At 45.3% G+C, this 23,787-nt stretch overlaps 1 protein-coding gene across 5 annotated transcripts in view; it reads left to right on the top strand.

The window, feature by feature from the left end:
- Pum3 (pumilio RNA-binding family member 3) overlaps window positions 1-2,166 on the top strand; it is a 39,719-nt gene extending 37,553 nt beyond the window's left edge. For all 5 annotated transcript variants that reach the window (XM_087584039.1, XM_087584002.1, XM_087584031.1 and 2 more), the window contains 1 exon segment: window positions 1,907-2,166. In XM_087584039.1, coding sequence (XP_087440165.1) covers window positions 1,907-2,039 — 133 coding nt within the window. In that variant the 3' untranslated portion in view covers window positions 2,040-2,166.
- Window positions 2,167-23,787: the final 21,621 nt, after the last annotated feature.

The raw sequence follows: 23,787 nt of genomic DNA, 5'->3' as shown, positions 1-23,787 counted from the left end.
AGATAGAGATTTCCAGCAGCTAGGAAAGTAGGCCTTGTTCAGTCTGCCTGGGCCTCGAGCCCTGCCCACTGTGTGGTTTGGAAAGTCATTGAGCTTTCCTGGTTTTCCTTGGTTGTAAAGCAAAGTTAATAATCTGTGAGAACAGGGCATATAGAGTAAGTGCCTTTCACTGTCTGTGTAACGCACTTAACAGATGCTAACTTTACTAACACTGTGTACTGTTTAGCCAGGGTGCTAACATAAGGACACTGAGTGACAGGTCCATTATAGGACGCTCTACTAGCATCTGTTGTCATCTCCTGTGAGCTGTAGGATACTGCCTAGTATTGTTAACACACCTTCCTCTTTATTGATACAAATGAAAGTTACTGGACCAGGGGCTTTTGAAAATGCCAAGTGATCTCCTTATAGAATATATTTCAGAGGTTGACATTTAAATGTAGTCCTAAAGAACTTGGGAGAGAAACAGAAATTTGGGCCTGGGGGCCTACAGTCAGGTGCCTGTGACCCAGCCCTGTTTAATAGTTCTCAATTACTGCTTACTAAGTATCAATCGCTAGCTTAAAAAAAATCATTCCTCTGGGGACTGGGGGTCTAGCTCAGTGACTTAGCGTGAGTGCGGGTTTGGCCTGAGTACTGCTCAGTGTGAGTGCGGCTCAGCTCGGCAGCAGAATGCAGCCATAGACGTGCATAGTCAGTGGTGGAATCTCTGAGACCCTGGAGGAGAAGGTGAATTCTGTTGTGAATCCCAATCTACAGACCAGAAAACTGAGTCTAAGACAATCAACATGCTCTGAGTTACTGACAGAGACAGTTTCTGGCCAAATCAGGGACGTTGTAAGGTAAAGCCCTTACACTTCCACAGCACACTATGTTGTAGGTGACAAAGTCACCAAACTGCTTTCCTCGTGCTTTGTCTACCACACCTGTTCTCTAGTGTGAGCTCATCTATGTAGCCATCTGTAAATGAGTAAACCATACGATCTCTGCTTTTGAGATCGTCACCCAGATAAGACAGTGCCCTGGTGACTTAGTCACTGTTTATTGCTGTGGAGAGACATCCATCACCAAGGCAGCTAATGGGGGGAGGGGTTGCTTACAGTTTTAGAAGGTAAGTCCATGGCCATCATGGCACGGAGGACCGGCATCAGGCAGGCAGGCAGGCATGATGCTGGCACAGCGCAGAAGCTGAGAGCTCACTGTGACCCACAGGTAGGAGACATGAGCAAGACTGAGTCTAGCATGGGTTTTGAAACCACAAAGCCCACCCCAAAGGCTCTACCTCCTGATCCTCCCCAAACAGTTCCATCTATGGCTGCATTCTGCTGCCGAGCTGAGCCGCACTCCATACTGAGCCATGCTCAGGCCAGACCCACACTCAGCCCTGAGCTAGACTCCTAGTCCCCAGAGGAATGCTTGTTTTTTTTTAAGCTAGAGAGTGATACTTAGGTTTATATGAGCCTAAACCACCATGCCTGCCAATCAGTGTGAAGGCAGGATGCGAGTAAATCAGAAGATAATCACAACCAATGGAGTCAGTCTTGGCTCGGTGACTCCGCCCACAAGTTCTAAGTCATCTTCAGTTTCAGAATGTGGACAAGTCTCATTTGGTGAATTTTACTTGTTTTAAACTACATTCATTTGTTCATTTAGTGGGCATGGGTATGTGTGCACACGTGCATGGCACAGCACACGGATAAGCTAGGAAACAAGTTGCTGCAGCCGGTTTCCCTCTGCCGCATCCGCCTGTGACCCAGACTGGTGGCCCCCATCCGCTAAAGGTTCAAAGCTCTGTATAACGAACTGTGCAGGGGCGACTCAACAATGAATTGGTTACACTGTGGGCTGTGTTTCAGATTCAGGGCCTTCATGAAATTTAATGTTTTGATCCTTTTCCTCCCTCCAGCCTTCTTCAGAGTTGTGACCAGGACGTTGTAAACAAAGTCAAAGCTGGACTGAAAACCCTGATTCCTACCTTGGAAAAAACCAAAAGCACCAGCAAAGGCATCCAGACTCTGCTTGAGAAGTTGACTGCATAGGCGCGCCAGATGAGCAAGCTGGAACCCGCTTCCCGAGGGGAAGGGTGGAATCTGTCACACTCATAACTGGATGCCCTATGCATGTACTTGTTAAAGGACCTATTTATATATAAAATTGTAAAAGAGATATTTGGTTTAATGTCAACTGTCTGATCTGTCGGACTGAGTACTACACAGTTCGAGGTATGACCGATGCAGAAGGGTTAGCAGTCAGACTGGTAAGGTGGGCCCAGATGTGTGCTCCGTGGTTGAATGGCTTGATTCAGGAAAGGAGACGGGTGTGATCTGAGAAGACTTCCTGGAGTAGGTGGATTTAGAGGAATGTTATAACAAAGAAGGAAGGACATGAAAAGGTCAAGCTGAGTGTGTATAGTGGGAGCTGTAATGTGATCTGAACTCCAGGAGGCCTGTGGCCAGGGCAGCCTGCGTTACTGCTTCAGCTACTGCGCAGACTGAGCTCCATCAGGTTTGCTTTGAAAGCTGCTCCAAGTCCAGCGCATGAGCGAAGTGTGTTACAGGAATTAGGAGATCATGGGTTCTCTGCTGGGAAACTCTCCTATCATTGTATTTGGGCCTTCGGGGTAAATACCTTCCAAGGTACAGTCCCTAAAATAGCCATAGCCCATAGTGTGACAAAGGGGGGTTGGGGCTGTGGAAATATGTTAGAGTGTAGAGGTTTGAGTGCAAGTAAGTTGTTTGGACTTTAAAAGTACAGTTGGCTTTCAGCAGCAAAGCTGGAGATCTGTAGATCACAAGAGCTCATGTAGCAGGCGTTTTTAGTACAGAGGCCTGTCCTTGCTGCTCTGGGTGTCTGAGGATGTAATGAGGCAGCCATCTGGTCTGTAAGTGCTTAGGCCGTCTGGGAAATTGGCTATCCTGACTTCAAGGTCCCAGGACTACTAAATCAGCTTCTGGGCCTTTCCCGTTCTCTCATGCTGGGGTATGTAGTAAGCCCTTTCCAAAGGCTTGACTCCTGCCTCTGTTGGTTGGATCCTCAAGGAAGATGACCATGGAGTGAGGAGGAAAATGGGGGAAAGACAGTTTGCTTTGTTTCTGTATGATTAGCATATCATGGTTTGGGTCTGAGTTCTCCATAGAAAGGACCATTTGGAGAGATTAGAGGGGGGTGCTACATGTTTAATCTTTAAAAGTGAAAAGATAAACACGTCTGTAGCAGGAAATAACTAAAAATGCACCATTCCACACTAACGCTGGCTACTCTCTCACCCTGGTGGTCTCAGTGCCTCCATGGCCAGCCCCAAGCAGCGACTACCCGTCTCGCAGTTCTCCTGCTGGGGATCCTGGTCACATTCCCAGCCATCTACCCCCTGTGTTTAGCTGTCACAAGTCCCCATAACCTGGGATAATCCAAACTCTAGAGGCTTGTAATTTATCAGTCAGATTTATATTATTAAATTCTCGGCCCATAAAACACCCACACAAAGAACTCAAAGCTCAGTTGATATAAACACAAGATATACACCTAGCTGGGGCAAACACGCCCTACTTATCGCTTAATCATTTATCTAAGAAATCCCCAATACTTACGGCTTCCTGGACTATGGTTCTGGCTCCTCTTCCTCTCCTATAGGTTCCTTCTCCATCTCCCCTGTCTCTGTCCCTTTGTACTCATCTCTAAAACTCTCCGCCCGCCTTCCGTTTCCACTGCCCAATCATAGGCTCCCGCCTTATCTCATGCCTGCCTTCCGCTGCGGGCAGACAGAAATCTACACGTGTACATAACTTGCTTGTAGGAAAAGCAGCCATTTCCTACAAGCACTAACTCACGCTCTCCATAATGATTAGAGTTCTTAGCTCTGGTGGATTTCTAAACGTAATCTTGAATGTATGTTTTTTAATATATACGTTTTTTTGTATTTGGATATATACATTTTAGATGGGGCTTCATACTGCAGGAAATACTTGCTGAGAGCTTAACATTCTGTTGTCCCCTTTTATGCAGTACACTGCATCTGTGATAAAAGGGGTCTACATAAATTGTTGACTATTGAATTATCACATACCATTTTTCTCACCAGAGTTACGTAAACATACCTCTTACGTTGCATGGCTCCAACCCTACAGCCATTTCCTCTTCTGTGTGCCTGGTGTGATTCCCCAAAGCTGTTCTGGTATCTGCTTAAGGTGCACCATCAGTGTCTCCTACCTGATGTGTCTCATGTGGGTCACAGATGTACAATTACTCACCAGCCATATGCATATTCCTTTTATTCTTAGGAAGAAGAGCAGTGGTGGGTTCAGGAAGAGTGGATTTACTTGGGAGTGCTTGTGAGAATCCAAATCTCCACTGTGGACTGTGGTCCTGAGGGTGGGATGTTTGGAGTTTGTTACCTTGCCACTATAAGGAAACACAGTAGACATGCTGCTGAGTAGGCTGAAAAAGGTCAAGAGTTGAGAACTGTCATGATTTTGAGCTGCTGCATAAGTCAAACAGCTGTGTTAGCCTTGAACTCCTGATGACAAGGGAAAGCAGACCTTCATTCTCATTTACATTCATTTCACTGTAAATTGGATCTTTAGAAATTTGCAGCCCAATGAGCTAACCTGGCTCTGAATACCATTAGTTTTGCACACTGCCCAACACTTGAGGTCCCATCTCCTGGAGACTCTTGTGGCTTTCTGAATGTCCTCAGAATTGCATGCCTTGCCCCTTCATCTCCTGTGGAAAGCCCATTTCTCTTATTTCTTCTTGCTTAACACTCTTACCTAAATGAGTGATAGCCTTTATTAGACTTCCTGTGAAACAGTGCATGTGAAGTCAAATAGAGTGCTGGCAAATCTGAGACTGTACTCTGACTTGTAGACAGTTTAGCTGGGTATAGAATTCGTTATTTACACACATACACACATAAATTTCATCATAGAATTTGGAAGTATTAATCTTGTCTGTAGTATGTAAAGTTGCAACATAAGCCTAGTGACACTTTGATACTTTATAGGTAGTCTTTGGGGTGATATAAGAGATAAACATTTGAAGGTCTGTGTCTTCATTCCCTGTCCCTTTTTTCTTGATATTCCTTTTAGGAATTCTTGTTTATTTGTACTTTAATTATGAGTCTATCATTTAACCGTTCAATTCCCCCAACTGTGAATGTTGCCTTTTTCTCCCCTTGTTTTTATCTCTGGCTTTTTTTATGAGTTATTTCACACACACATACACACACACACACACACACACACACACACACACACACCAGCCCCCACTCCAACCCCTTGTGAGATGTCTTCCTTTTTTCTAGGGTATGATATCTCTGTGTCTCCAAGTGCTGGCTGTATTTGTGGTGGATGCTTTTGTTTTACCACTTCTCTATATGGTCTATTTTGGACACTCTCCTTTCTCCATACATACCACAGACACTTGAGACCATGAGAAGAAGGCAGCCTGTTGTCTTTGCTGTCACTGCACTATGGGTGATGGGGTACCATTCTGGTATTTCACTGAGGTCTTCCAGATGTCATAGTCAGGGCCTTTTGCCTGGGACCCTGCTGTGCCTCCTGGACCACTAAACCAGCCACCTGTAACCTGCACCAGATTACCAGGCATTGTGCTTTTAGAGGGCCAATTTTGGGTCCCAATAGTTTTTCTCCCTCTGGCACCTCCCAGTATTGAGCATTTGGAACAAACTGTAACCCACAAGATCTAAAGTAGGGAAGGAGTGGATAACCAGTTGAGCTGGTTTGTATGAATGTAAACCGTTACTCTTAGGTCTAGATTGTACATGGAAGGAACAGAGCTGATGTTTCAGTTTGTAAACTCTTCCTAAAAGACTTACTTTCTTCCATGGATGGATAAGCTTAAAGGCCTTGAGAGTTTATATAATCAGACCTCACAACACAGCACATCGACTCCCAGCCCATTCTAGTAGTCAAGCAGTGCCCACGAAGGGGTGCCTATTACTTCCAGTCTTATGTAATAGGCATTTGCATAATGGGTAAGGGGCTCAGAATACATGACTTCTTTTGTTTGCTTTTTGTTTTTTTCAAGTCTTGCTATGTAGCTCTGGCTGTTTTGAAATTCACTGTGTAGACCAGACTAGCCTCAAACTCAGAGCTCTTACTGCCTCTGCCTCCAGGGTGCTGCAGTCAAAGGTGTGCACCACTGCATCCCGCTGAGGACTCAGTTTCTTGCATGACCAAACTCAAGGCTGGAGTTAGCATTTCTTTTTATATTTCAGTGAAATCTTATAAAGATCATATCTTAATTAGAGCAAGCTGATCTCATCTAATAGTAAATCTTGGGCCAGCAAAATGGCTCAGTGTCCCTGCAACCAAATCTAACAATCGGAGTTTGTTTTCTGGGACTCGCTTGGTGGAAGGAGAAAACCAACCCCCCAGACTGTCCTGTAACCTCTGTAACATGGCTACACGCACACTAAATGAGTGTAAAACTTTGTAAGTTAAACTTTGCAGAGGCGTGTGTATGTTTGAGTTGAGGACAATGGCGACGTCACTGGAACATGAAGAAGGCTGACTTGTGTGAGCATGTCTGTAATCCCAGCACTTGGAAAGCTTTGGCAGTAGGGTCATGAATTTGAAGCCAGCCCAGGCTAAAATAAATAAAAGAGTAAAACATGAAGTCTTACAGCATTGGTTTGTGTGGCGCCCACTAGAGTGAACTAAACAATGCTCTCCGCTCGGGGCTTGCAGTGGTCCCCACAGCAGTGAGCTGGCCTAGCATGCAGGAGGCTGATAGGTCTGTTACGAGCAGCCCAAGAACGAAAATGCAGAACTTGGGAAACAGGTCACACCATGCTCTCCACCAGTGCCTTCTAAGTTTGAGACATCACCGAGGGTGCTCCAAATCCCTTAGCCTATGTTGTGGGAAATGAAAACAAGTGTATAGTTGACATGGGGGTAGCCGGGTCAATGATCCCAGTGTCTCAGCCCCATGAAAGCCCCAAAGTCCCCTGAGGACGCTCCAGTGGAGATTAGACAAACCTGTCTCCTTGTTTAGCTGTATAATAAACTCACTTTGCTTCCTGGGTGCTGTGGGTCTCCATCAGAGATCCCAGTCCATCTGATCCCAGCTTTTCTGCGTTTGTCTTTTCTTCCCTCGCCATCCCTGTTACGCTTCTAGGACCTCGCTGCACTGTCTGGGTGGATGCTTAGCATCTTCACTAGAGCGGTCTCACCGGGGCTGCAGTGTGCTGTTTGTCTAGGCTGCATTTTATGGGTAGTGCAAAGCGGCTACTCCACATTTCAGCCTGCAAACACTCTGTACTCTTAACAGCGTCTTGGAAGGCATTGCTGATGCCTTCTCTCCCAGAGGATGATGCTCTAGAGTCTTGCATAAAAAGAAAAATTTCTCACTCACTTAGGAAATTTTATCCAACAAGTAAGCACTGTTAGGAGCCTGTGGAAGGATGCAGCTTCAGAGATGTGGGGGTGAGAAATTTTAGCCCATGTTCTGTTCTCAGTTACATCCTGGGAAGACATGATTATCTCTTGGTGCCCCATGTGTTGAGTACTTGGGTGGGAGGCGATAACGGTTTGGTAAGGTCATGAGAATCAACTGACTTTGCGCTCTTAATGACTGCAATTAAGCATAATGAATAATTTAGATATCTTAAATTACTTCAAGATGCTTGAAAACAGACTCCCCTTTCAAAGAGAACTTGTCTTGCACTTAAAGCTCATGTGGCTAGCCCTATCCATGTATCTGCTGGGGGTTACACGGTGTTGCTTCACCAGCAGCAGTGATGGGACTCTTAAAGACCAGCACCACAGCGGGAATGTGCTCTTTGGGAAGCATTTGACCAGATAGGAGTTTTGGTTTTCTTACAAGATCAACCATTCTGCCATTTGTATTTCAATCTCTTAAGCCAAGTCTACATATGGATCCGCTGGAAACAGCAGCATGTTATCTGGGCATATTATCTTTGTCCATCAGCATCTTGCTAGCAGTTGGATTTCATCATTGTCTTAGGTGGAAAAGAGGAGGCCATTTATGACCTACCCCAGCTTAGGAATCAAGACCTCATGTCCCCCAAATCACAACTGATTCTTTGGGGGAACAGGGATTGGTTAACAGACCAAAGTACTCTGCTTAATTAAAAGCATCCAATCAGAATGTAGAACATTTGAGTTCTCCAGCTTAGGTGAGCAAAATAGTGAAAGATGCTCTCTTCGAATCCCAGGCCCCTCGGACCCTGAGCTGCAGCGGCTTGCATGAGTATTAACCACGCTCCATCACTTTCATTCTGCGCACCTGAAAATTGCGAACCTTTCCGCTGCATCTTAACAGTGATACTTGAACATGGCAGATACTTGACAGGCAGCTCATTTTTTAGTGCTTCCTAAGATAACAAGAGTCGGGCTCAAGGGGTGTTAAAGCACAGCGTTCTGCCATTCCCTGCCTTCTCTACGGCAGTCTGGTTTGCTTTTCTTCTATAACAGCCTCTAAGTCCTCGAAATCTTCATTGCTGGACCTAGGGGTTAGGTTAGCAGGGTGAGATGGCATGGCTTCTGAAATGTATTTGCACACAGATCCCACCACTTTGGAAGATGAAAACCAGGTGGAGTGAGGGGCAATAAAAGGTATTGTCTGGGGGTTGGGGATTTAGCTCAGTGGTAGAGCGCTTGCCTAGCAAGCGGAAGGCCCTGGGTTCGGTCCCCAGCTCCGAAAAAAAAGAAAAAAAAAAAAAAAAAGGTATTGTCTGGCATGGCCAGCCTGGAGTGACTGAAGCCTAGCTCTGTGGTTTAGTCAAAGCCTAGCCCGCTGTTTGGTCAACTGTGCGAAATTGGCACGACTTCAGCTTCACTTTAATCTGTGATGAAGGTGACGCGCACCTCCCTGCATCTTTGTGAAGATGAGATGAGTTTGTGTATGTGAAGCACTTAGAACTGGACCTAACCCAATCATCCAGGCTTCCTACACAGAGGTAGGACCACTGGGGTTGGGAAATTATTCTAAAGGTCCCTGTGACAACTCTGAAACCTGTGACTTTCGAGTGAAATGAACTCTCTAGCCTTTGGAGGTAGAACATTTCTGCCTTCCCTTTCCTGCACGCAGGAGTCGCTGGAGCTAGGCGTGTACCGCTTCTGCCATTGTCTAGGGTAAGAATATCTGCAGTCCCCTCCAGTCACTTCTGCCTCTGGGTTAGGAAGCCTGGAGGAACTCTGAACCCAAATAGAATCCTTTTGAAATGCAAATGATCCTGATAGAAATAGCACCTTGAGCTGTTGCTTGTCACAACACCTTCTTGTGAAGTCTGTCAACCCCATTATGTAGATGGCGTAGTGCAAGACTTGTTAGAGAGGGAGGCTGGTTCCCTGGGGAAAAGAAGGGGGTAAGATGAGGTCACCTAGGCTCAGTAGGTAAAGGTGGTAGTCTTGGCCTCCAGAGGTCAAGTGTGAGTCAGTGTCAAGAGACACGGCAGGGATAGCCCTGGGTGGTGGTTTTGCCACAGAAATAACTGGAGTTTTTTTGGAGAGGGCTACCATGGGGGTCTGCCTACTGGCCAGCAGGTGATCTTGATCCCCAGTTTCTTCATTTATAAAACAAAATACCTGCTTACTTTAAACCATCTGCTTACTTAAGTCTGTCTTCAGAAGATCTGTTAGTGCTGTGTGGCCCTGTTTCTGACCTAGAACGTGGGCAAGTGTTCATCTCCAGAGCACTCATCCCTGTGAAGGTAGAGTAATGCCTGAAAGCTCTCGGGATGCTCAGAGAAGCTGTGTGCGTGCCAAGGTGCCTTGAAAAACCTTAGCTAGTCACGTGTTCCTAGGCTCATTTTAGACCCATATTACAGGGTTATAGGTTACAGATTTAAAAGAAGGAGAAAAAGAGGCAAAAATCAAAATTTCTACTGTCTGGCAAAAGGATCCAGATTTGCCCCCATTCAAGAGCTTGCTAGAGCAATGTCTTCCTGCCTGTGGGGCATCAGTCTTTCTAAGGGAGGCATTGCTGTTTGAAAAGTGGGTGATAAAAGTAGGCTGACTTGTCTAGCCTCAGTGGAAAACGTACCTAGCCCTACTGCAAATTGATAGGTCAAGGTGGGTTGAAGTCCATGGGAAGCCTCCTCTTTTTCTGTGAATGGGGAGGTAAGCTGCAATCAGGATGTAAAGTAATTGAAAAACAACGAAAAAGAGAAGTGGGGGATGGTGGGATGTGTAGAACAGTAAGCGTTAGCTCTCCAACAACATGGCAAGCACCTGAGGTGATGGCCTGGAGAACTTACCCAGGTTGATCTAAATTTGTCATCTTGTTCTAGGAAGATCCTTACTCTGTTTGTGTGTGTGTGTGTGTGTGTGTGTGTGTGTGATTTCAATCTACTGTATCCTGCTTACTTTTTTAATAAGTTACATGAAAATTATTATATGCTTGTATAAGGATGTAAGCTTGGTCTCACATGACAAATGCCGTCTTTCGTTGATTGTATGTTTAATGCTCTAGGTGTAGTTATGTTATTTTTCAACCTTTTGTTTGAACCAAACCTATACAACATTTGGCCCTGGTAAAAGGCAGTAGCCAAGCAATAACCGATCTTCAAATAGAGAAAGCAAGCTGCCTGCGGCTGTTGTGGTGTCATCATCAGTGTCGGCGTGGATGTGCTGTGGACAGCTACTTTCTTGCGTTCAGATGCATTATAAATTTGTGTTGAAGGAAATGTGAAGAGTGACATTTCTGTTCCTTTCTGTTCCTGAGAGTCCTAGTTACTGCTCTGTTGCTATCGTGAACACCATGACAAAGCAGCCTATAGAAGGAAGCGTTTAACTGGGGGCTTCATTGTGGTTTCAGAAGATAGTCCATGATCATCACAGCACAAAGCCTGTCAGCAGCCAGGCACAGAGCTAGAACGGTAGCTGAGAGCTTACATATGATCCACAAGCACTCAACAGAAAGAGTGAGACTAAGCCCGGTCCCGATTTTTGAAACTTCTAAGCCCACCACTTCCAACAAGGCCACACCTCCCCCACAAGGCCACACCTCCCCCACAAGGCCACACCTCCCCCACAAGGCCACACCTCCCCCACAAGGCCACACCTCCCCCAACAAGGCCACACCTCCCCCACAAGGCCACACCTCCCCCACAAGGCCACACCTCCCCCAACAAGGCCACACCTCCCCCACAAGGCCACACCTCCCTCAACAAGGCCACACCTCCCCCACAAGGCCACACCTCCCCCACAAGGTCACACCTCCCCCAACAAGGCCACACCTCCTAATCCTTCCTCAACGGTCCATCATCTGGGACCCAAACATTCAAAGACATGAGCCTGGGGCGGGCATTCTTATTCAAGCCACTACAATGATGAACATTAAAGCTTCCTGCTGGATTGAAATGTTCCTTGACATTTTATAATTGAGGAAGGAGACTCTTCTCTCGTTAGAAAATCTTAGTCAGGGAACTTGGCCCATATACAATGTGACAATAGGACTGTTTGAATCAAGAAAAGCACTTACCATGCAGGGAACAATTGTTTTAGGACTCAAGTGGGCAAAAAGCAAACTGATATTCTATGAAAATGAGGAGCAACTTAAAATATCTCTCCAGAGAAGCTGTTTAAGGACAAGCACAATCAAAAAATAAAATAAAATAAAATAAAAAAGGACATGAAGTTCCAGCAAGTGGGGTGGAAAAAGTTTGCAGCCCATATTTAAATCAGTCAGCAATAAAAATGAAAGATAGAAATGCAAGTGTCTGTATGCCTACATATACTTCCTTAGCGCTCCCTGAGGCTTTTTGAATGGTTTTCTTTTATCTCCGCCTAGGTGAATTCAGCCAACTCAAGATCAAGAATAGCTTTGAGGCTACAGCATGTATCTCTGGCCAGCCTGTAACTGCTGGTCCTCCTGTCCCCATTCCCCAAGTACTGAGAGATTACAGGCATGGCCATCGCCCCCTGTTATGTGTTTCTGGGGCACAGGTCTAGGGAATGGTAGCCAGCTGATAACTTTTCCAAATAGGAAAAGCATGTTTTTCCTATGCATGCCTGGCCAACACTCACCAACTGCGCTATGTCCGCAGCCTCAGAAAATAGGGTTTTTAAAGTTTTGTACAGGACATGGGGAGGTGGAACAATTGGTAAAGTGCTTGCCACACAAGCATGAGGGCCTGAGTTCAAATCCCCCACCATCCATGTAAGAAGCTGAGTGTGGCAACACACAAATCCCAGGAGCGTGCAGGATGAAGACGGGAGGATCCAGGGCTTGTAGGCCAGCTGCTCTTGCGAGGTTGATGAGCTCCTGTGTAGCAAGAAGCCCTACCTCAGGCAAGAAGATGGATCGATTGAGGAAAACACCTGATAGTGATCTCTGGCTTCCCTTTATCACGAATACCTGCATATAGGCGTGTAAACACATGCATATACATACAATGTGTGTGCTGAACAAGTATAGACCTTTTTGTTACTTCGTGAGTGGTAAAAAAAAAAGGTAATTATTTTCATGGCACTTGCATTATCTATTATTTAAATTATGTAAATATTTGGTGGGTGACTTAAAAGGTTCAGGACGTGCTTCAGTGAGCATGTGGACTTCATCAACATATCCTGAGGAGGGTCCTAGGGCCTGTGGCCGTAACTGTCTAGAGATGAATTGTATTTCATATCTCATGGAGCCAATGCCACTCACTGGTTGCCTTCTCGGCCTCTTGCCTCCTGTGTGTATGCCAAAGACTTAGCCAGTGGTGCAGAATGTGAGAAGGGCAGACAGGACCTGTACAATACACCGGCTGAGGGGAGGAATACCCACCTTCCTGGGCCACAGCGGGGGTAGAATTTCTCTGACTTTTCCCCTCTAAGGGGCGGCGCTTGCTGTAATGCTATCCTGCTTAGCTTAAGAGTCAAGGTGCAGTGTAAGATCTGGGAGTAGGCAAGAGTTCTAGGCCCTCTCCCCCAACACTTAAGCATGTGACTTAAGCTGAGCCATCCACATTTTCTGGATCTTCCCTCTGTCCACTGTAAGAAGCGGCCCTTGAGATATATCAGAGCTTTCGGATCTTTGACGCCATGATTTCTGCACGACAGGTCAGCAGCTGAGTGGAGCAGGATCACGGCAAAGCAGACTAAACTCTAGAATCCCCACCAGGACTCAACCATGTCGCCCCAATCGTATCTGCTTCAGATGTTCAGATGTGGAGTCAGACTTCCTTTGTAACTGCACTGTGGTCAGGACACAGCAAACCCAAGTTAGAAAACCACTCATCAATGTCATCTCGGTGTACCTACCTTCCGGGGGAAAGCGTCCCTGACTTACCTAGGAGGACCTGCCCTTGGTCCTCGGTGCTATCAAGCAGTCAGCACTGGACAAGAAAGCCTTAGGCTGTGAAGCCAGCTAAGCCCTTCTTTGGATAGCACAGAGTCCACGCTACCTAACAGTGTGTCCCTGATGTAGCATTTCTTTCCAAAAGGAGGATCTTACATAGCGCAAAACTCTAGGCTCCACACGTCCTTGTGCTACCTCTGTGCTTCTTACCACAGAGGCACTATCACAAGCCTGTCTGGAAATGTCGAATTCGTGTCTTACAGCCTTTTAGACAGTAGGTGGGAGCAGGCAAGGCCAGTGCTGTTCTTGCTAATGAGGCTTTTTGTAAATAGAAGCACCTAGTAGACCTTCCCCGTCCACCATCACTGTGGCATAGCTTTGAGACTAAGAATGCACGCTCGAAGATGACATTCTGTTTGATGCTTTCAGTTACTCTCCATTGCTTTCCATTCCTGGACACGTGGACTGCTGGTTAGTTTTTGCCAACTCGAAGCAAAGACAGCTGGGAAAAGGATACCTCAACTGAGGGATTGTCTCCATTAGACCGGCTTGTCAGCATATCTGTGAGACTTTTTTTTAATTGCTAACTGTCTTAGAATTACTATTGGCTGTGATGAAACCACGACTAAAGACAACTTGGGAGGAAAAGATTTATTTGGCTTATGTATCCCAAGTCACAGTTCTGAAAAGGAAGGCAAAGTCAAGAGCTCAAACTGGAGGCGGGCAAGGGGCAGAGCCTAGAGCCAGAACCTAATACAGAAGTCGCCGAAGATTGCTGCTTACTGGCTCATCCTGCCTGCTTACAGCGTCTATCCCCTCCAGCCCAGGGGTAGCATCACCTACAATGGGCTGAGCCTACAATATCAATTGATAATTAAGAAAATGCCTTTCATTTCTCCCCGTTGTGGTTTCCTTCTCTCAGGTGACTCTAGCTGTGTCAAGTTGACATGAAATCAGTCAGCATACTCATTTGGGAGGGCCAAGACTACTGTGGGCTGTGCCAGCCTTGGTCAGATGGGTCTGGGCTACATAGGTGGCTAAGCAGTACTCCTGCATGGTCTCTGCTCCAGTCCCTGCTCGGACCTCCCTGCATTATTGACTATGATGGATATGAAGCCAAATAAACCCTTCCCTTCTTTCTGCAGTGTCTTAGCATAGCAACAAAAAGCAAGCTAGGATACACTGTGAGAACCTCTTCAAGCTCTACTTTTCTTGTCCATAAAATTATAATAACCGTTCCCCATAGACCTGTGAAGGACCAAGATATGAACTCACAATAGTCTGCATGTTTAGGTTGTGTACATAGGTTTGCTTTTCCTATTGCCATTGTTGGATGACTGGTTACAACAGAAAGAACTGGTTGGTTCTCTCAAAACCCTAGAAACAGTCACTCATTTTTTTTCTTTTTTGCAGTGTGTGTGTGTGTGTGTGTGTGTGTGTGTGTGTGTGTGTGAAATGCATGTGTGTATATGCCTGTTTTTGCATGTGTGTGAGTATATGTGTGCATGGGTACACATGTGTGTGGTAGCTATGTATACATATATATATATGTATATACATATACATGCATTTTCATGTATATATACACACATGTGAGTGCATGTGTGTATGGAGGCCTGGGCTTGATGCTGGGAATCATAATCCATCACTCTTTCAACTTTATTCATTGAAGCAGGATCGCTCAGTGAGACCCAGAGTTCACCGACATGGCTAGTCTTGCTAGGTAGCTTGTTCTGGTGATCCTATCAGTGCCTTCTCAAATTAGAATTGTAGGCAGTCTCCCAGATCCAGATAGCATTTATGTGGGTTCTGGGAATCCAATCTCTTGTCTGACAAACACAGCACACACATGCACACATCACTACTGCATTTTTTTTCTCTTTTAGAACCTTGATCTTGAACTGGGTAGTTGAGTATCCAGCCAACAGGCGTTTTCAGCTTTCTTCACAGAAAACAAAACAAAATGTGCCTTGTTTTTGCTGTTCCTTGCGAGGTTTTATATTTGCAGTATGATATGAGAAGTGGTGCTGTGCTCTGACAGAATCATGCTAAGGTAGGATGAGTGCTCTCTAGTCTACTCCCTTAGACCCAGCTGTGAACTCTGGACTCCGACAGCTGCCCCAGTGAACCTGTGTGCAAGGCTCACATGTGGCCCTGAAAATGCCAAGCAGAAGGAAGTCCAGGTCCCTGGCAGCTTCTTGGTTCTGCTAGACTTTCCTTGGGTGGCCTCCTCCTCAAATTCTTAGGGTAAGTGCTTCTTGAATCTGTGAAGGACTCACTAAAAAGAGTTCTGTATTCTACCCAAAAAGTTTCTAATTGCATAGATTTGGGTTGAAGTCTAAGAATTGGCATTTCTAACAAGTTCTGAGGTAAGGTGCATGGTGCTAGCGAAGGCAGAAACTATATACAATAGGAAGTAACTCCTCACTCATGTGGGCCTGCTGTCCAGGATGCTCTGTCAATAACAAAGAATCCCTTGTTATTGACTTTTCATAGCTCACTCTTCTTGTTCTGATGAATAAAATAAACACAGCCAAATGGCTAAACTATTCCTCAAAGAGAAGCAGAAAACCAAGGCAGACCTCAAATTGAGTCGCTGACCTCTGCACTATTTACACATGCAATGCATATGGAGGACCACGGATGTGCTAGGCATGTACAAAGATGATCAAGACAGGCAGCTGGTGCCTAGCAGATACTCACAGGTGTGTGGATCAGACTGATAGCCAGTGTGCTTGTTTCTCTTTCTGTGACAAAAAATGTCCCTGACTATAGCAATTTAAGGAAAGAAGGTTTTATCATGGCTCAGTTTGATAGGTTACTCCACCTCGGAAGGGAAGGTGATGGGTTGGTGAGAACAGCTCTAGCCATGGTGGCAAGAGTGTGATGATGTAGCTGGCCCCCATGTCTCTGCAGTCAGGAGACAGGAATGCTGTTGCTAAGGTGAAGCCCCCCTTGTATTCCATCTAGGACTCCACCCCATAGGATGCTGCCCACATTCAGGATGCGTCTTCTCAGTCAAACTGCTCTGGAAATGCGTTCGCAAACATACCCAGAAGCGAGTGCCCCAGGTGATGATTCCAAATCCGGCTGAGCTGACACTGAAACGTAAGTGTCACAGCCAGTGCCTGAACCAGAAAGAGGGCAACAAAAGATCCCAATGGCTTCCAATCATTCAGTCTGAAAATGGGGGGTCAGAGAGTCCTCTTGATGCATCTTGAACTCATCTAAAGAGCTTAGCCTACTTGTCAGGGATCCTCCAGTAATTGCCTGGGTTTGGGAATCCAGTATCTGGAATATTAAAATACACTTGACGAATTTGTTGTGGATTCAAGGTTGAAAACCACTGGTCTGTTCCTCCAGAGAGGCTGGGTGGTTGGACCCAAAGTTAGTGGCTTAGAGAACTAGAGGCAGCTCTGCTGTGCCTGCCGCACTGTTCTTCAGATGCTGGGTGGCTCGTCTGACCAAGGCCAGGCACAGGTGAGTCCTCACGTGTGCTCAACAGGCAGTTCTGTGATCATGTGTCCCCAGCTCACTTACAACTCGCTGCAGCTCATCAGTTTCCCTAACAAGATTTTCCTCGGTGACAGAGAAACAGATCATTTTAATTAGCACTAGATAATGAATTTAAATGGCGTTGCAGTCATTCCAAAATCTCCCTTAACTGTCCTAAATAACATCATGCAGGCAGCACTCCAGTGGGATTTACTGCGGAGGAATATCCACGTCAAGAACGCAGTTCTTTAAAGGCTCCTTACATGAAATTATTTTCTCTTGATACAGTCAGTTAGAGCCAGGCTGGAAGGATTTACGTGTCATCTGGTGGCCTTGCTTCTTGGCTGTGCTAATATCTGCTCATCCATTTGTCTCTAAGAGGAGGGAATTTGTTCTGTCTCCTGAGGAGCCCCTGTCCCTTCAGAAAGTCCTTTCTACTACTCAGCTAAGAAGGGCTCCTGTGCCTTCCCCCTCCATTCTCACTTCTGCTCTCTGGGAATTCATTCTCTGCTTTTCCATGCTAAGGGGATTCTTCTGAGAGCCCCGTATTGGATTTGAATAGATGGTGCTCTAGAGTGACTACTATTGTCACCAGGTCTGGGACTGAAAGAACCGAGAGGATATGTCCGATCCTTGAAGCTCTGGGGGATCTTGCAAGTCCTCTACATATCCATTGCTGGTTGTGTATTTTTTGTTTGCTTGCCTGTTTGTTTTGCTTTTTGAGACACAGATTCTGTACATAGCCCCGGCTGGCCTGGAACTCACTATGTAGACCAGGCTGGCCTTGAAATCACAGAGATCTGCCTGCCTCTGCCTCCAGATTGCTAGGATTAAAAGCATGTCTAGCTTCTTGTGAATATTTTTGATTCACATTTCTCAAAGAAAAGGAAGGCAAAGGGATATGTTTGCCACCTTCAAGCCATTAAACCGCGAGCATGCTTGTGTTGACTAGTTTTTAGGTCAACTTGACACAGTCTAGTGTCATCTGAGAAGACAGAACTTCAATTGAGAAAATGCCTCCACAAGATTGGGCTGCAGACAAGTCGCCAAGACACTTTCTCAGTGACTGATGTGGAAATGTCTAGTGTGAGGTGGGTGCTGCTAACACTGGGCTGCTGGTCCTGGGTTCCATGAGGAAGCAGGCTGAACACACCAGTCAAGAGCACTCCGTGGCCTCTGCATCAGGTCCTGCCACCAGGTCTTTGCCTTGAATTCCCTTTTCCTGCTTTGGTGATGAACTGGAAGTGTAAGCAAAGTAAACCCAAGTTGCTTTTAGTCACAGTGTTTCATCACAGCAATAGACACCCTAAGTAAAAGCAATGCCCTCTTGCTATTTTAGTGCCATCTCAGGCCGTAGTCTGGTTTAGAAAGAGGGACTCTAACGACTGAGTATGGTAATGTATGCCCATGATCCCAAAACTTGGAAGGCAGTGGGAAAAGGATTGATATAAGTTTGAGGCTCATCTGATCAACACAGTAAGTTCCAGGCTAGCCAAAAATATACAACAAAACTCTCACCTAAAAACAAATGTAAAAGAGAAACTCTGCCTTCTCTTCCTACCTGGCCTTGACTTCTTGTGGACAGGCTGGTCATCAGTAGACTTAGCTATTCTATGAAAATACAGGTCATTACATGCTATTCAGGAACACGTCAAATGATTAGGTTTTCTCCAAACATAGACTAAATGGGCTTGAGGGCTTTAGTCTCTGAGATTCCAGGCTACAATTCCTGATTTATTGACATGCTCTGAGGACACTCTTCTCCGGGTGACTTAAAATCTCTTGGGAACTGAACACTATATTCCATATATAGAATGCAGCCATTACATTTCATATCTTAATATTCTGCCTATTGAATCCATCATCCCCAAATAACACTTGTTTGATCGCATTGTAATTCCTTGGTCTTTTTCACAGAGTAAATGCACTTGATTTTGGTTTCCCAGAATCTAAAACAACATGATTTTTCTCCGTCATCCCCTTTGCCACCCTGATTCTCTGTGCCCAGAGGTGAGAATATAACGGAAGCTCCTGCCCAAACTGTTAAGAAGATGTGCTCTTCATTCACCATGTTACGATACCAGCGTGATGCAAGATTTGAGTTACTATTGCATGTAGCCAATGGGAAAGAAGGCAGAATGGAGGAAGTGGGAGTGGGGATAGCCAAGTCTATGTAGCATCATTTGAACCCCAACCCAACTTGCGCTTGAAGTCAGATTTAACTTGCAGTTCTCAGTTTTTCAAAAATAAAAATCAGGAAATAGTTTAATTCATGCACCAAGAAAAAAATAATACATAGCACAGTCCAAAAGAGCTGGACCCAAAGGTTGTAAGAAACTCAGCACAGAGGTGAGAGCCCAGCTTATGGAGCAACGAAGAGAAAGCATGTTATTTCTTGTCATGACTGGCAAAGTTTGCATTTCTTTCCAGGTAGCCCTGCTCTGTGAGTTTATGCATTCACTTCTCGTTGCTGGGGATTTGTAGGTTCATGCTGGCCTGGGAAACTTTGAATTCTGCTTCTAGGTAGAGCTTGCATTTCTGAGGAAGGGGCTATTTTTAGGTTTGGTTATATTACCTCAGATGTTTGAGGTAAGGGCTTATCAGACTATGGCCCTCAGAAAGTTCATGCTGCCTCACCTCTGGTCATTTTCTCCAGTAAACTAAGCATTTCTGTGGTCACTGTGGCTCTCATTCCTTTCATGGTTTTCTGTTGCTCATTTCTCATGGATTCTATCCCACAAGCTAGTGACTTCTAACAAACATGTAGGCCACCTCACAAGAATGATTCTCAAAATGACTAATATGAGGGTGATAACGAGAGTGAGACATACCCCAAAGCAAGGTCTCCCCACATTTGAGACTTAATCACTCAGCCAGGTCAACCGATTGTCCTTTCTCAGTTAGTTAGAATACGTGGACACAACTGTCCTGTCTTAGTTTCAACAGTCTCTCATTTACTGATTAAAATGCCACTGTGTTTCTAATAAGAGTGCATAGCTCCTCTTTATTAAGCAGCGAGTTTATCTAGAATTCTTCTGTTGGTTTAATTTCCAGTTCCCACATGCTGGCTCATAACTATCTGTAACTCCACTTCCAATGCCCTTTTCTGGCCTCTGGGTACACTGTATGCACATGACGCACAGACACACATGCACATAAAAGATGAATGAAGAAAATTAAATGAAGGCACACAGTCAATGCAAAGTGTGGCTGAGTTACGGACGTCTGTGTTTCAGCCAAAGCAATTAAGAAAAGGAAAAAAAAAAAACCTGAGAGAGTGTTGCAGTCCATTTGGCTCAGATGGTTCCTTTGCCAATAGGATGTTAGCATGTGGTGGGAACTCTTGGAATAACGTGGGCTGGGAAGATGACTTAGTTGGTAAACTGCCTATCTTACAAGCACAGGGACCTGAGTTCAGATCCTCAGCACCAACTTAAATGTGTGAGGCAGAGCCAGACACAGCGGGATCCCTGCAGCTCACTGACCTGCTATTCTAACCAGTTGGCGATCTCTCAAATTCTGACCTCAGCCACATACACCTGCACACACACACATGTACATACACCTGCACACACACATGTACATACATCTGCACACACACATGTACATACACCTGCACACACACATGTACATACACCTGCACACACACACACATGTACATACACCTGCATACACATATACATGTACATACACCCGCACACACACACATGTACCATGCATACCTTGGACTAACAGTTCTACTTTCAACTATAGGATCTCTTGCAAACTTCCATTCTCATTCATGTTTTTGTTTTGATTTTTTTTAATGGGCAGGGTAGAGAGTACCACTGCAGGCTGGTACAAGGATAAACCTTGTTATTTAAGCCTTCTGTAGAGTAAGCCCTTGTGTAACTTCACTTTTAGGAGATGATCCTTTATCCAACACCCTTTCTGTTTGTAATACAAACAAGCATCTTCGTCCCAAGAGGTATAAGCCTTTAAAGCTAGAGCAAATGGGCTGGGAGATGGCTGTGTGGTTAGAGCGCCTATCACAAAAATGTGAGGACCAGAGTTCAGATCCCCAGGAGCCATTTAAATACCGAGTAGAAACAGCAGCCCACCCGCATTTCCAGTGCTCAGAGGCACAGTTAAGATCTACAGAGTTGGGGTTCGGGATTTAGCTCAGTGGTAGAGCACTTGCCTAGCAAGCACAAGGCCCTGGGTTCGGTCCCCAGCTCTGAAAAAAAGAAAAAAAAAGACTTAAAAAAAAAAAAGATCTACAGAGTTAGCTGGCTAGGCAGATGAGATTAGCAGCAAGCTCTGGTTCAGCTGAGAGACCCTGCCTCGGTGAAGAGTGATGGAGGAAGAGTCCTGAGTTCAACCTTGGGTCTCCATGTGCATGTGCATACATACATATGTGAACCTACATACACTTGTTCCTACATACACAAGTAACACATTGTACCCCCCCCCCCCAACACACAAAAGAAAGAAAAATTAGAACAAACATCTTGGAACAGTTGTAAGTACAAAGTCATTAATTTGACTGACAGTGATTCCTTGTCTGTCCTAACATTGTCTCAAAATGCTCTGCTAAATGTTGTAATTCTGACAGGGGACAGGGGAGAGTCACTTCCCATTCTAACAGTGATTTCTGGAATCACTTATCTCTGTATGTAGTCCATTAACATCATGGAATGACAAGACCACTTCATCAACTCAGCCAATAAGACCAGTGTTGGCGATGTACTCTTCTAAATGCATAGTAGATTCTGTGTGTGTGTGTGTGTGTGTGTGTGTGTGTGTGTGTGTGTGTGTGTGTGTATGTGTGTGTGTGTATGTCTGTGTGTATGTGTGTATGTGTGTGTGTGTATGTGTGTGTGTGTGTGTGTGTGTGTGTGTGTGTGTGTGTGTGTGAAGACTGGACTGCTCATCTATTCTTAAAGAAAATAGCCGACCGGAAGTCCCACACCTGAGGATCCCGGCCCGCAGCAGCTCTCTGCTCCCAGACCCCGTGAGAGAGAGACCCAACCGCCTGGTCAGGTGGGCACTCCTGAGGCTGCAGAGCGGAAGAGACCACCAACACTGCTCACCCCTGCCCACATCCCTGGGCCAAGAGGAAACTGTATAAGGCCTCTGGGCTCCCGTGGGGGAGGGCCCAGGAGCAGCAGGACCCCTGCCTGAGACACCGCCGGAACCTGAAGGAAACAGACCGGATAAACAGTTCTCTGCACCCAAATCCCGTGGGAGGGAGAGCTAAACCTTCAGAGAGGCAGACAAGCCTGGGAAACCAGAAGAGACTGCTCTCTGCACACACATCTCGGACGCCAGAGGAAAAAGCCAAAGACCATCTGGAACCCTGGTGCACTGAAGCTCCCGGAAACGGCGGCACATTTCTTCCTGGTTGCTGCCGCTGCAGAGAGCCCGTGGGCAGCACCCCACGAGCGAACTTGAGCCTCGGGACCACAGGTAAGACCAACTTTTCTGCTGCAAGAAAGCTGCCTGGTGAACTCAAGACACAGGCCCACAGGAACAGCTGAAGACCTGTAGAGAGGAAAAACTACACGCCCGAAAGCAGAACACTCTGTCCCCATAACTGACTGAAAGAGAGGAAAACAGGTCTACAGCACTCCTGACACACAGGCTTATAGGACAGTCTAGCCACTGTCAGAAATAGCAGAACAAAGTACCACTAGAGATAATCTGATGGCGAGAGGCAAGCGCAGGAACCCAAGCAACAGAAACCAAGACTACATGGCACCATCGGAGCCCAATTCTCCCATCAAAACAAACAGGGAATATCCAAACACACCAGAAAAGCAAGATCTAGTTTCAAAATCATTTTTGATCATGATGCTGGAGGACTTCAAGAAAGACGTGAAGAACTCCCTTAGAGAACAAGTAGAAGCCTACAGAGAGGAATCACAAAAATGCCTGAAAGAATTCCAGGAAAACATAAATAAACAAGTAGAAGCCCATAGGGAGGAGACACAAAAATCCCTGAAAGAATTCCAGAAAAACATAAATAAACAAGTAGAAGCCCATAGAGAGGAGACACAAAAATCCCTGAAAGAATTCCAGGAAAACACAATCAAACAGTTGAAGGAATTAAAAATGGAAATAGAAGCAATCAAGAAAGAACACATGGAAACAACCCTGGATATAGAAAACCAAAAGAAGAGACAAGGAGCTGTAGATACAAGCTTCACCAACAGAATACAAGAGATGGAAGAGAGAATCTCAGGAGCAGAAGATTCCATAGAAATCATTGACTCAACTGTCAAAGATAATATAAAGCGGAAAAAGCTACTGGTCCAAAACATACAGGAAATCCAGGACTCAATGAGAAGATCAAACCTAAGGATAATAGGTATAGAAGAGAGTGAAGACTCCCAGCTCAAAGGACCAGTAAATATCTTCAACAAAATCATAGAAGAAAACTTCCCTAACCTAAAAAAAGAGATACCCATAGACATACAAGAAGCCTACAGAACTCCAAATAGATTGGACTAGAAAAGAAACACCTCCCGTCACATAATTGTCAAAACACCAAACGCACAAAATAAAGAAAGAATATTAAAAGCAGTAAGGGAAAAAGGTCAAGTAACATATAAAGGCAGACCTATCAGAATCACACCAGACTTCTCGCCAGAAACTATGAAGGCCAGAAGATCCTGGACTGATGTCATACAGACCCTAAAAGAACACAAATGCCAGCCCAGGTTACTGTATCCAGCAAAACTCTCAATTAACATTGATGGAGAAACCAAGATATTCCATGACAAAACCAAATTTACACAATATCTTTCTACAAATCCAGCACTACAAAGGATAATAAATGGTAAAGCCCAACATAAGGAGGCAAGCTATACCCTAGAAGAAGCAAGAAACTAATCGTCTTGGCAACAAAACAAAGAGAATGAAAGCACACAAACATAACCTCACATCCAAATATGAATATAACGGGAAGCAATAATCACTATTCCTTAATATCTCTCAATATCAATGGCCTCAACTCCCCAATAAAAAGACATAGAGTAACAA

This window comes from Rattus norvegicus, chromosome 1 (genome assembly GCF_021556685.1).
Source record: "Rattus norvegicus strain SHRSP/BbbUtx chromosome 1, alternate assembly SHRSP_T2T, whole genome shotgun sequence".
In the NCBI taxonomy this organism is placed as follows: domain Eukaryota; kingdom Metazoa; phylum Chordata; class Mammalia; order Rodentia; family Muridae; genus Rattus; species Rattus norvegicus.
This window is presented reverse-complemented; position numbering and strand designations above follow the sequence as displayed.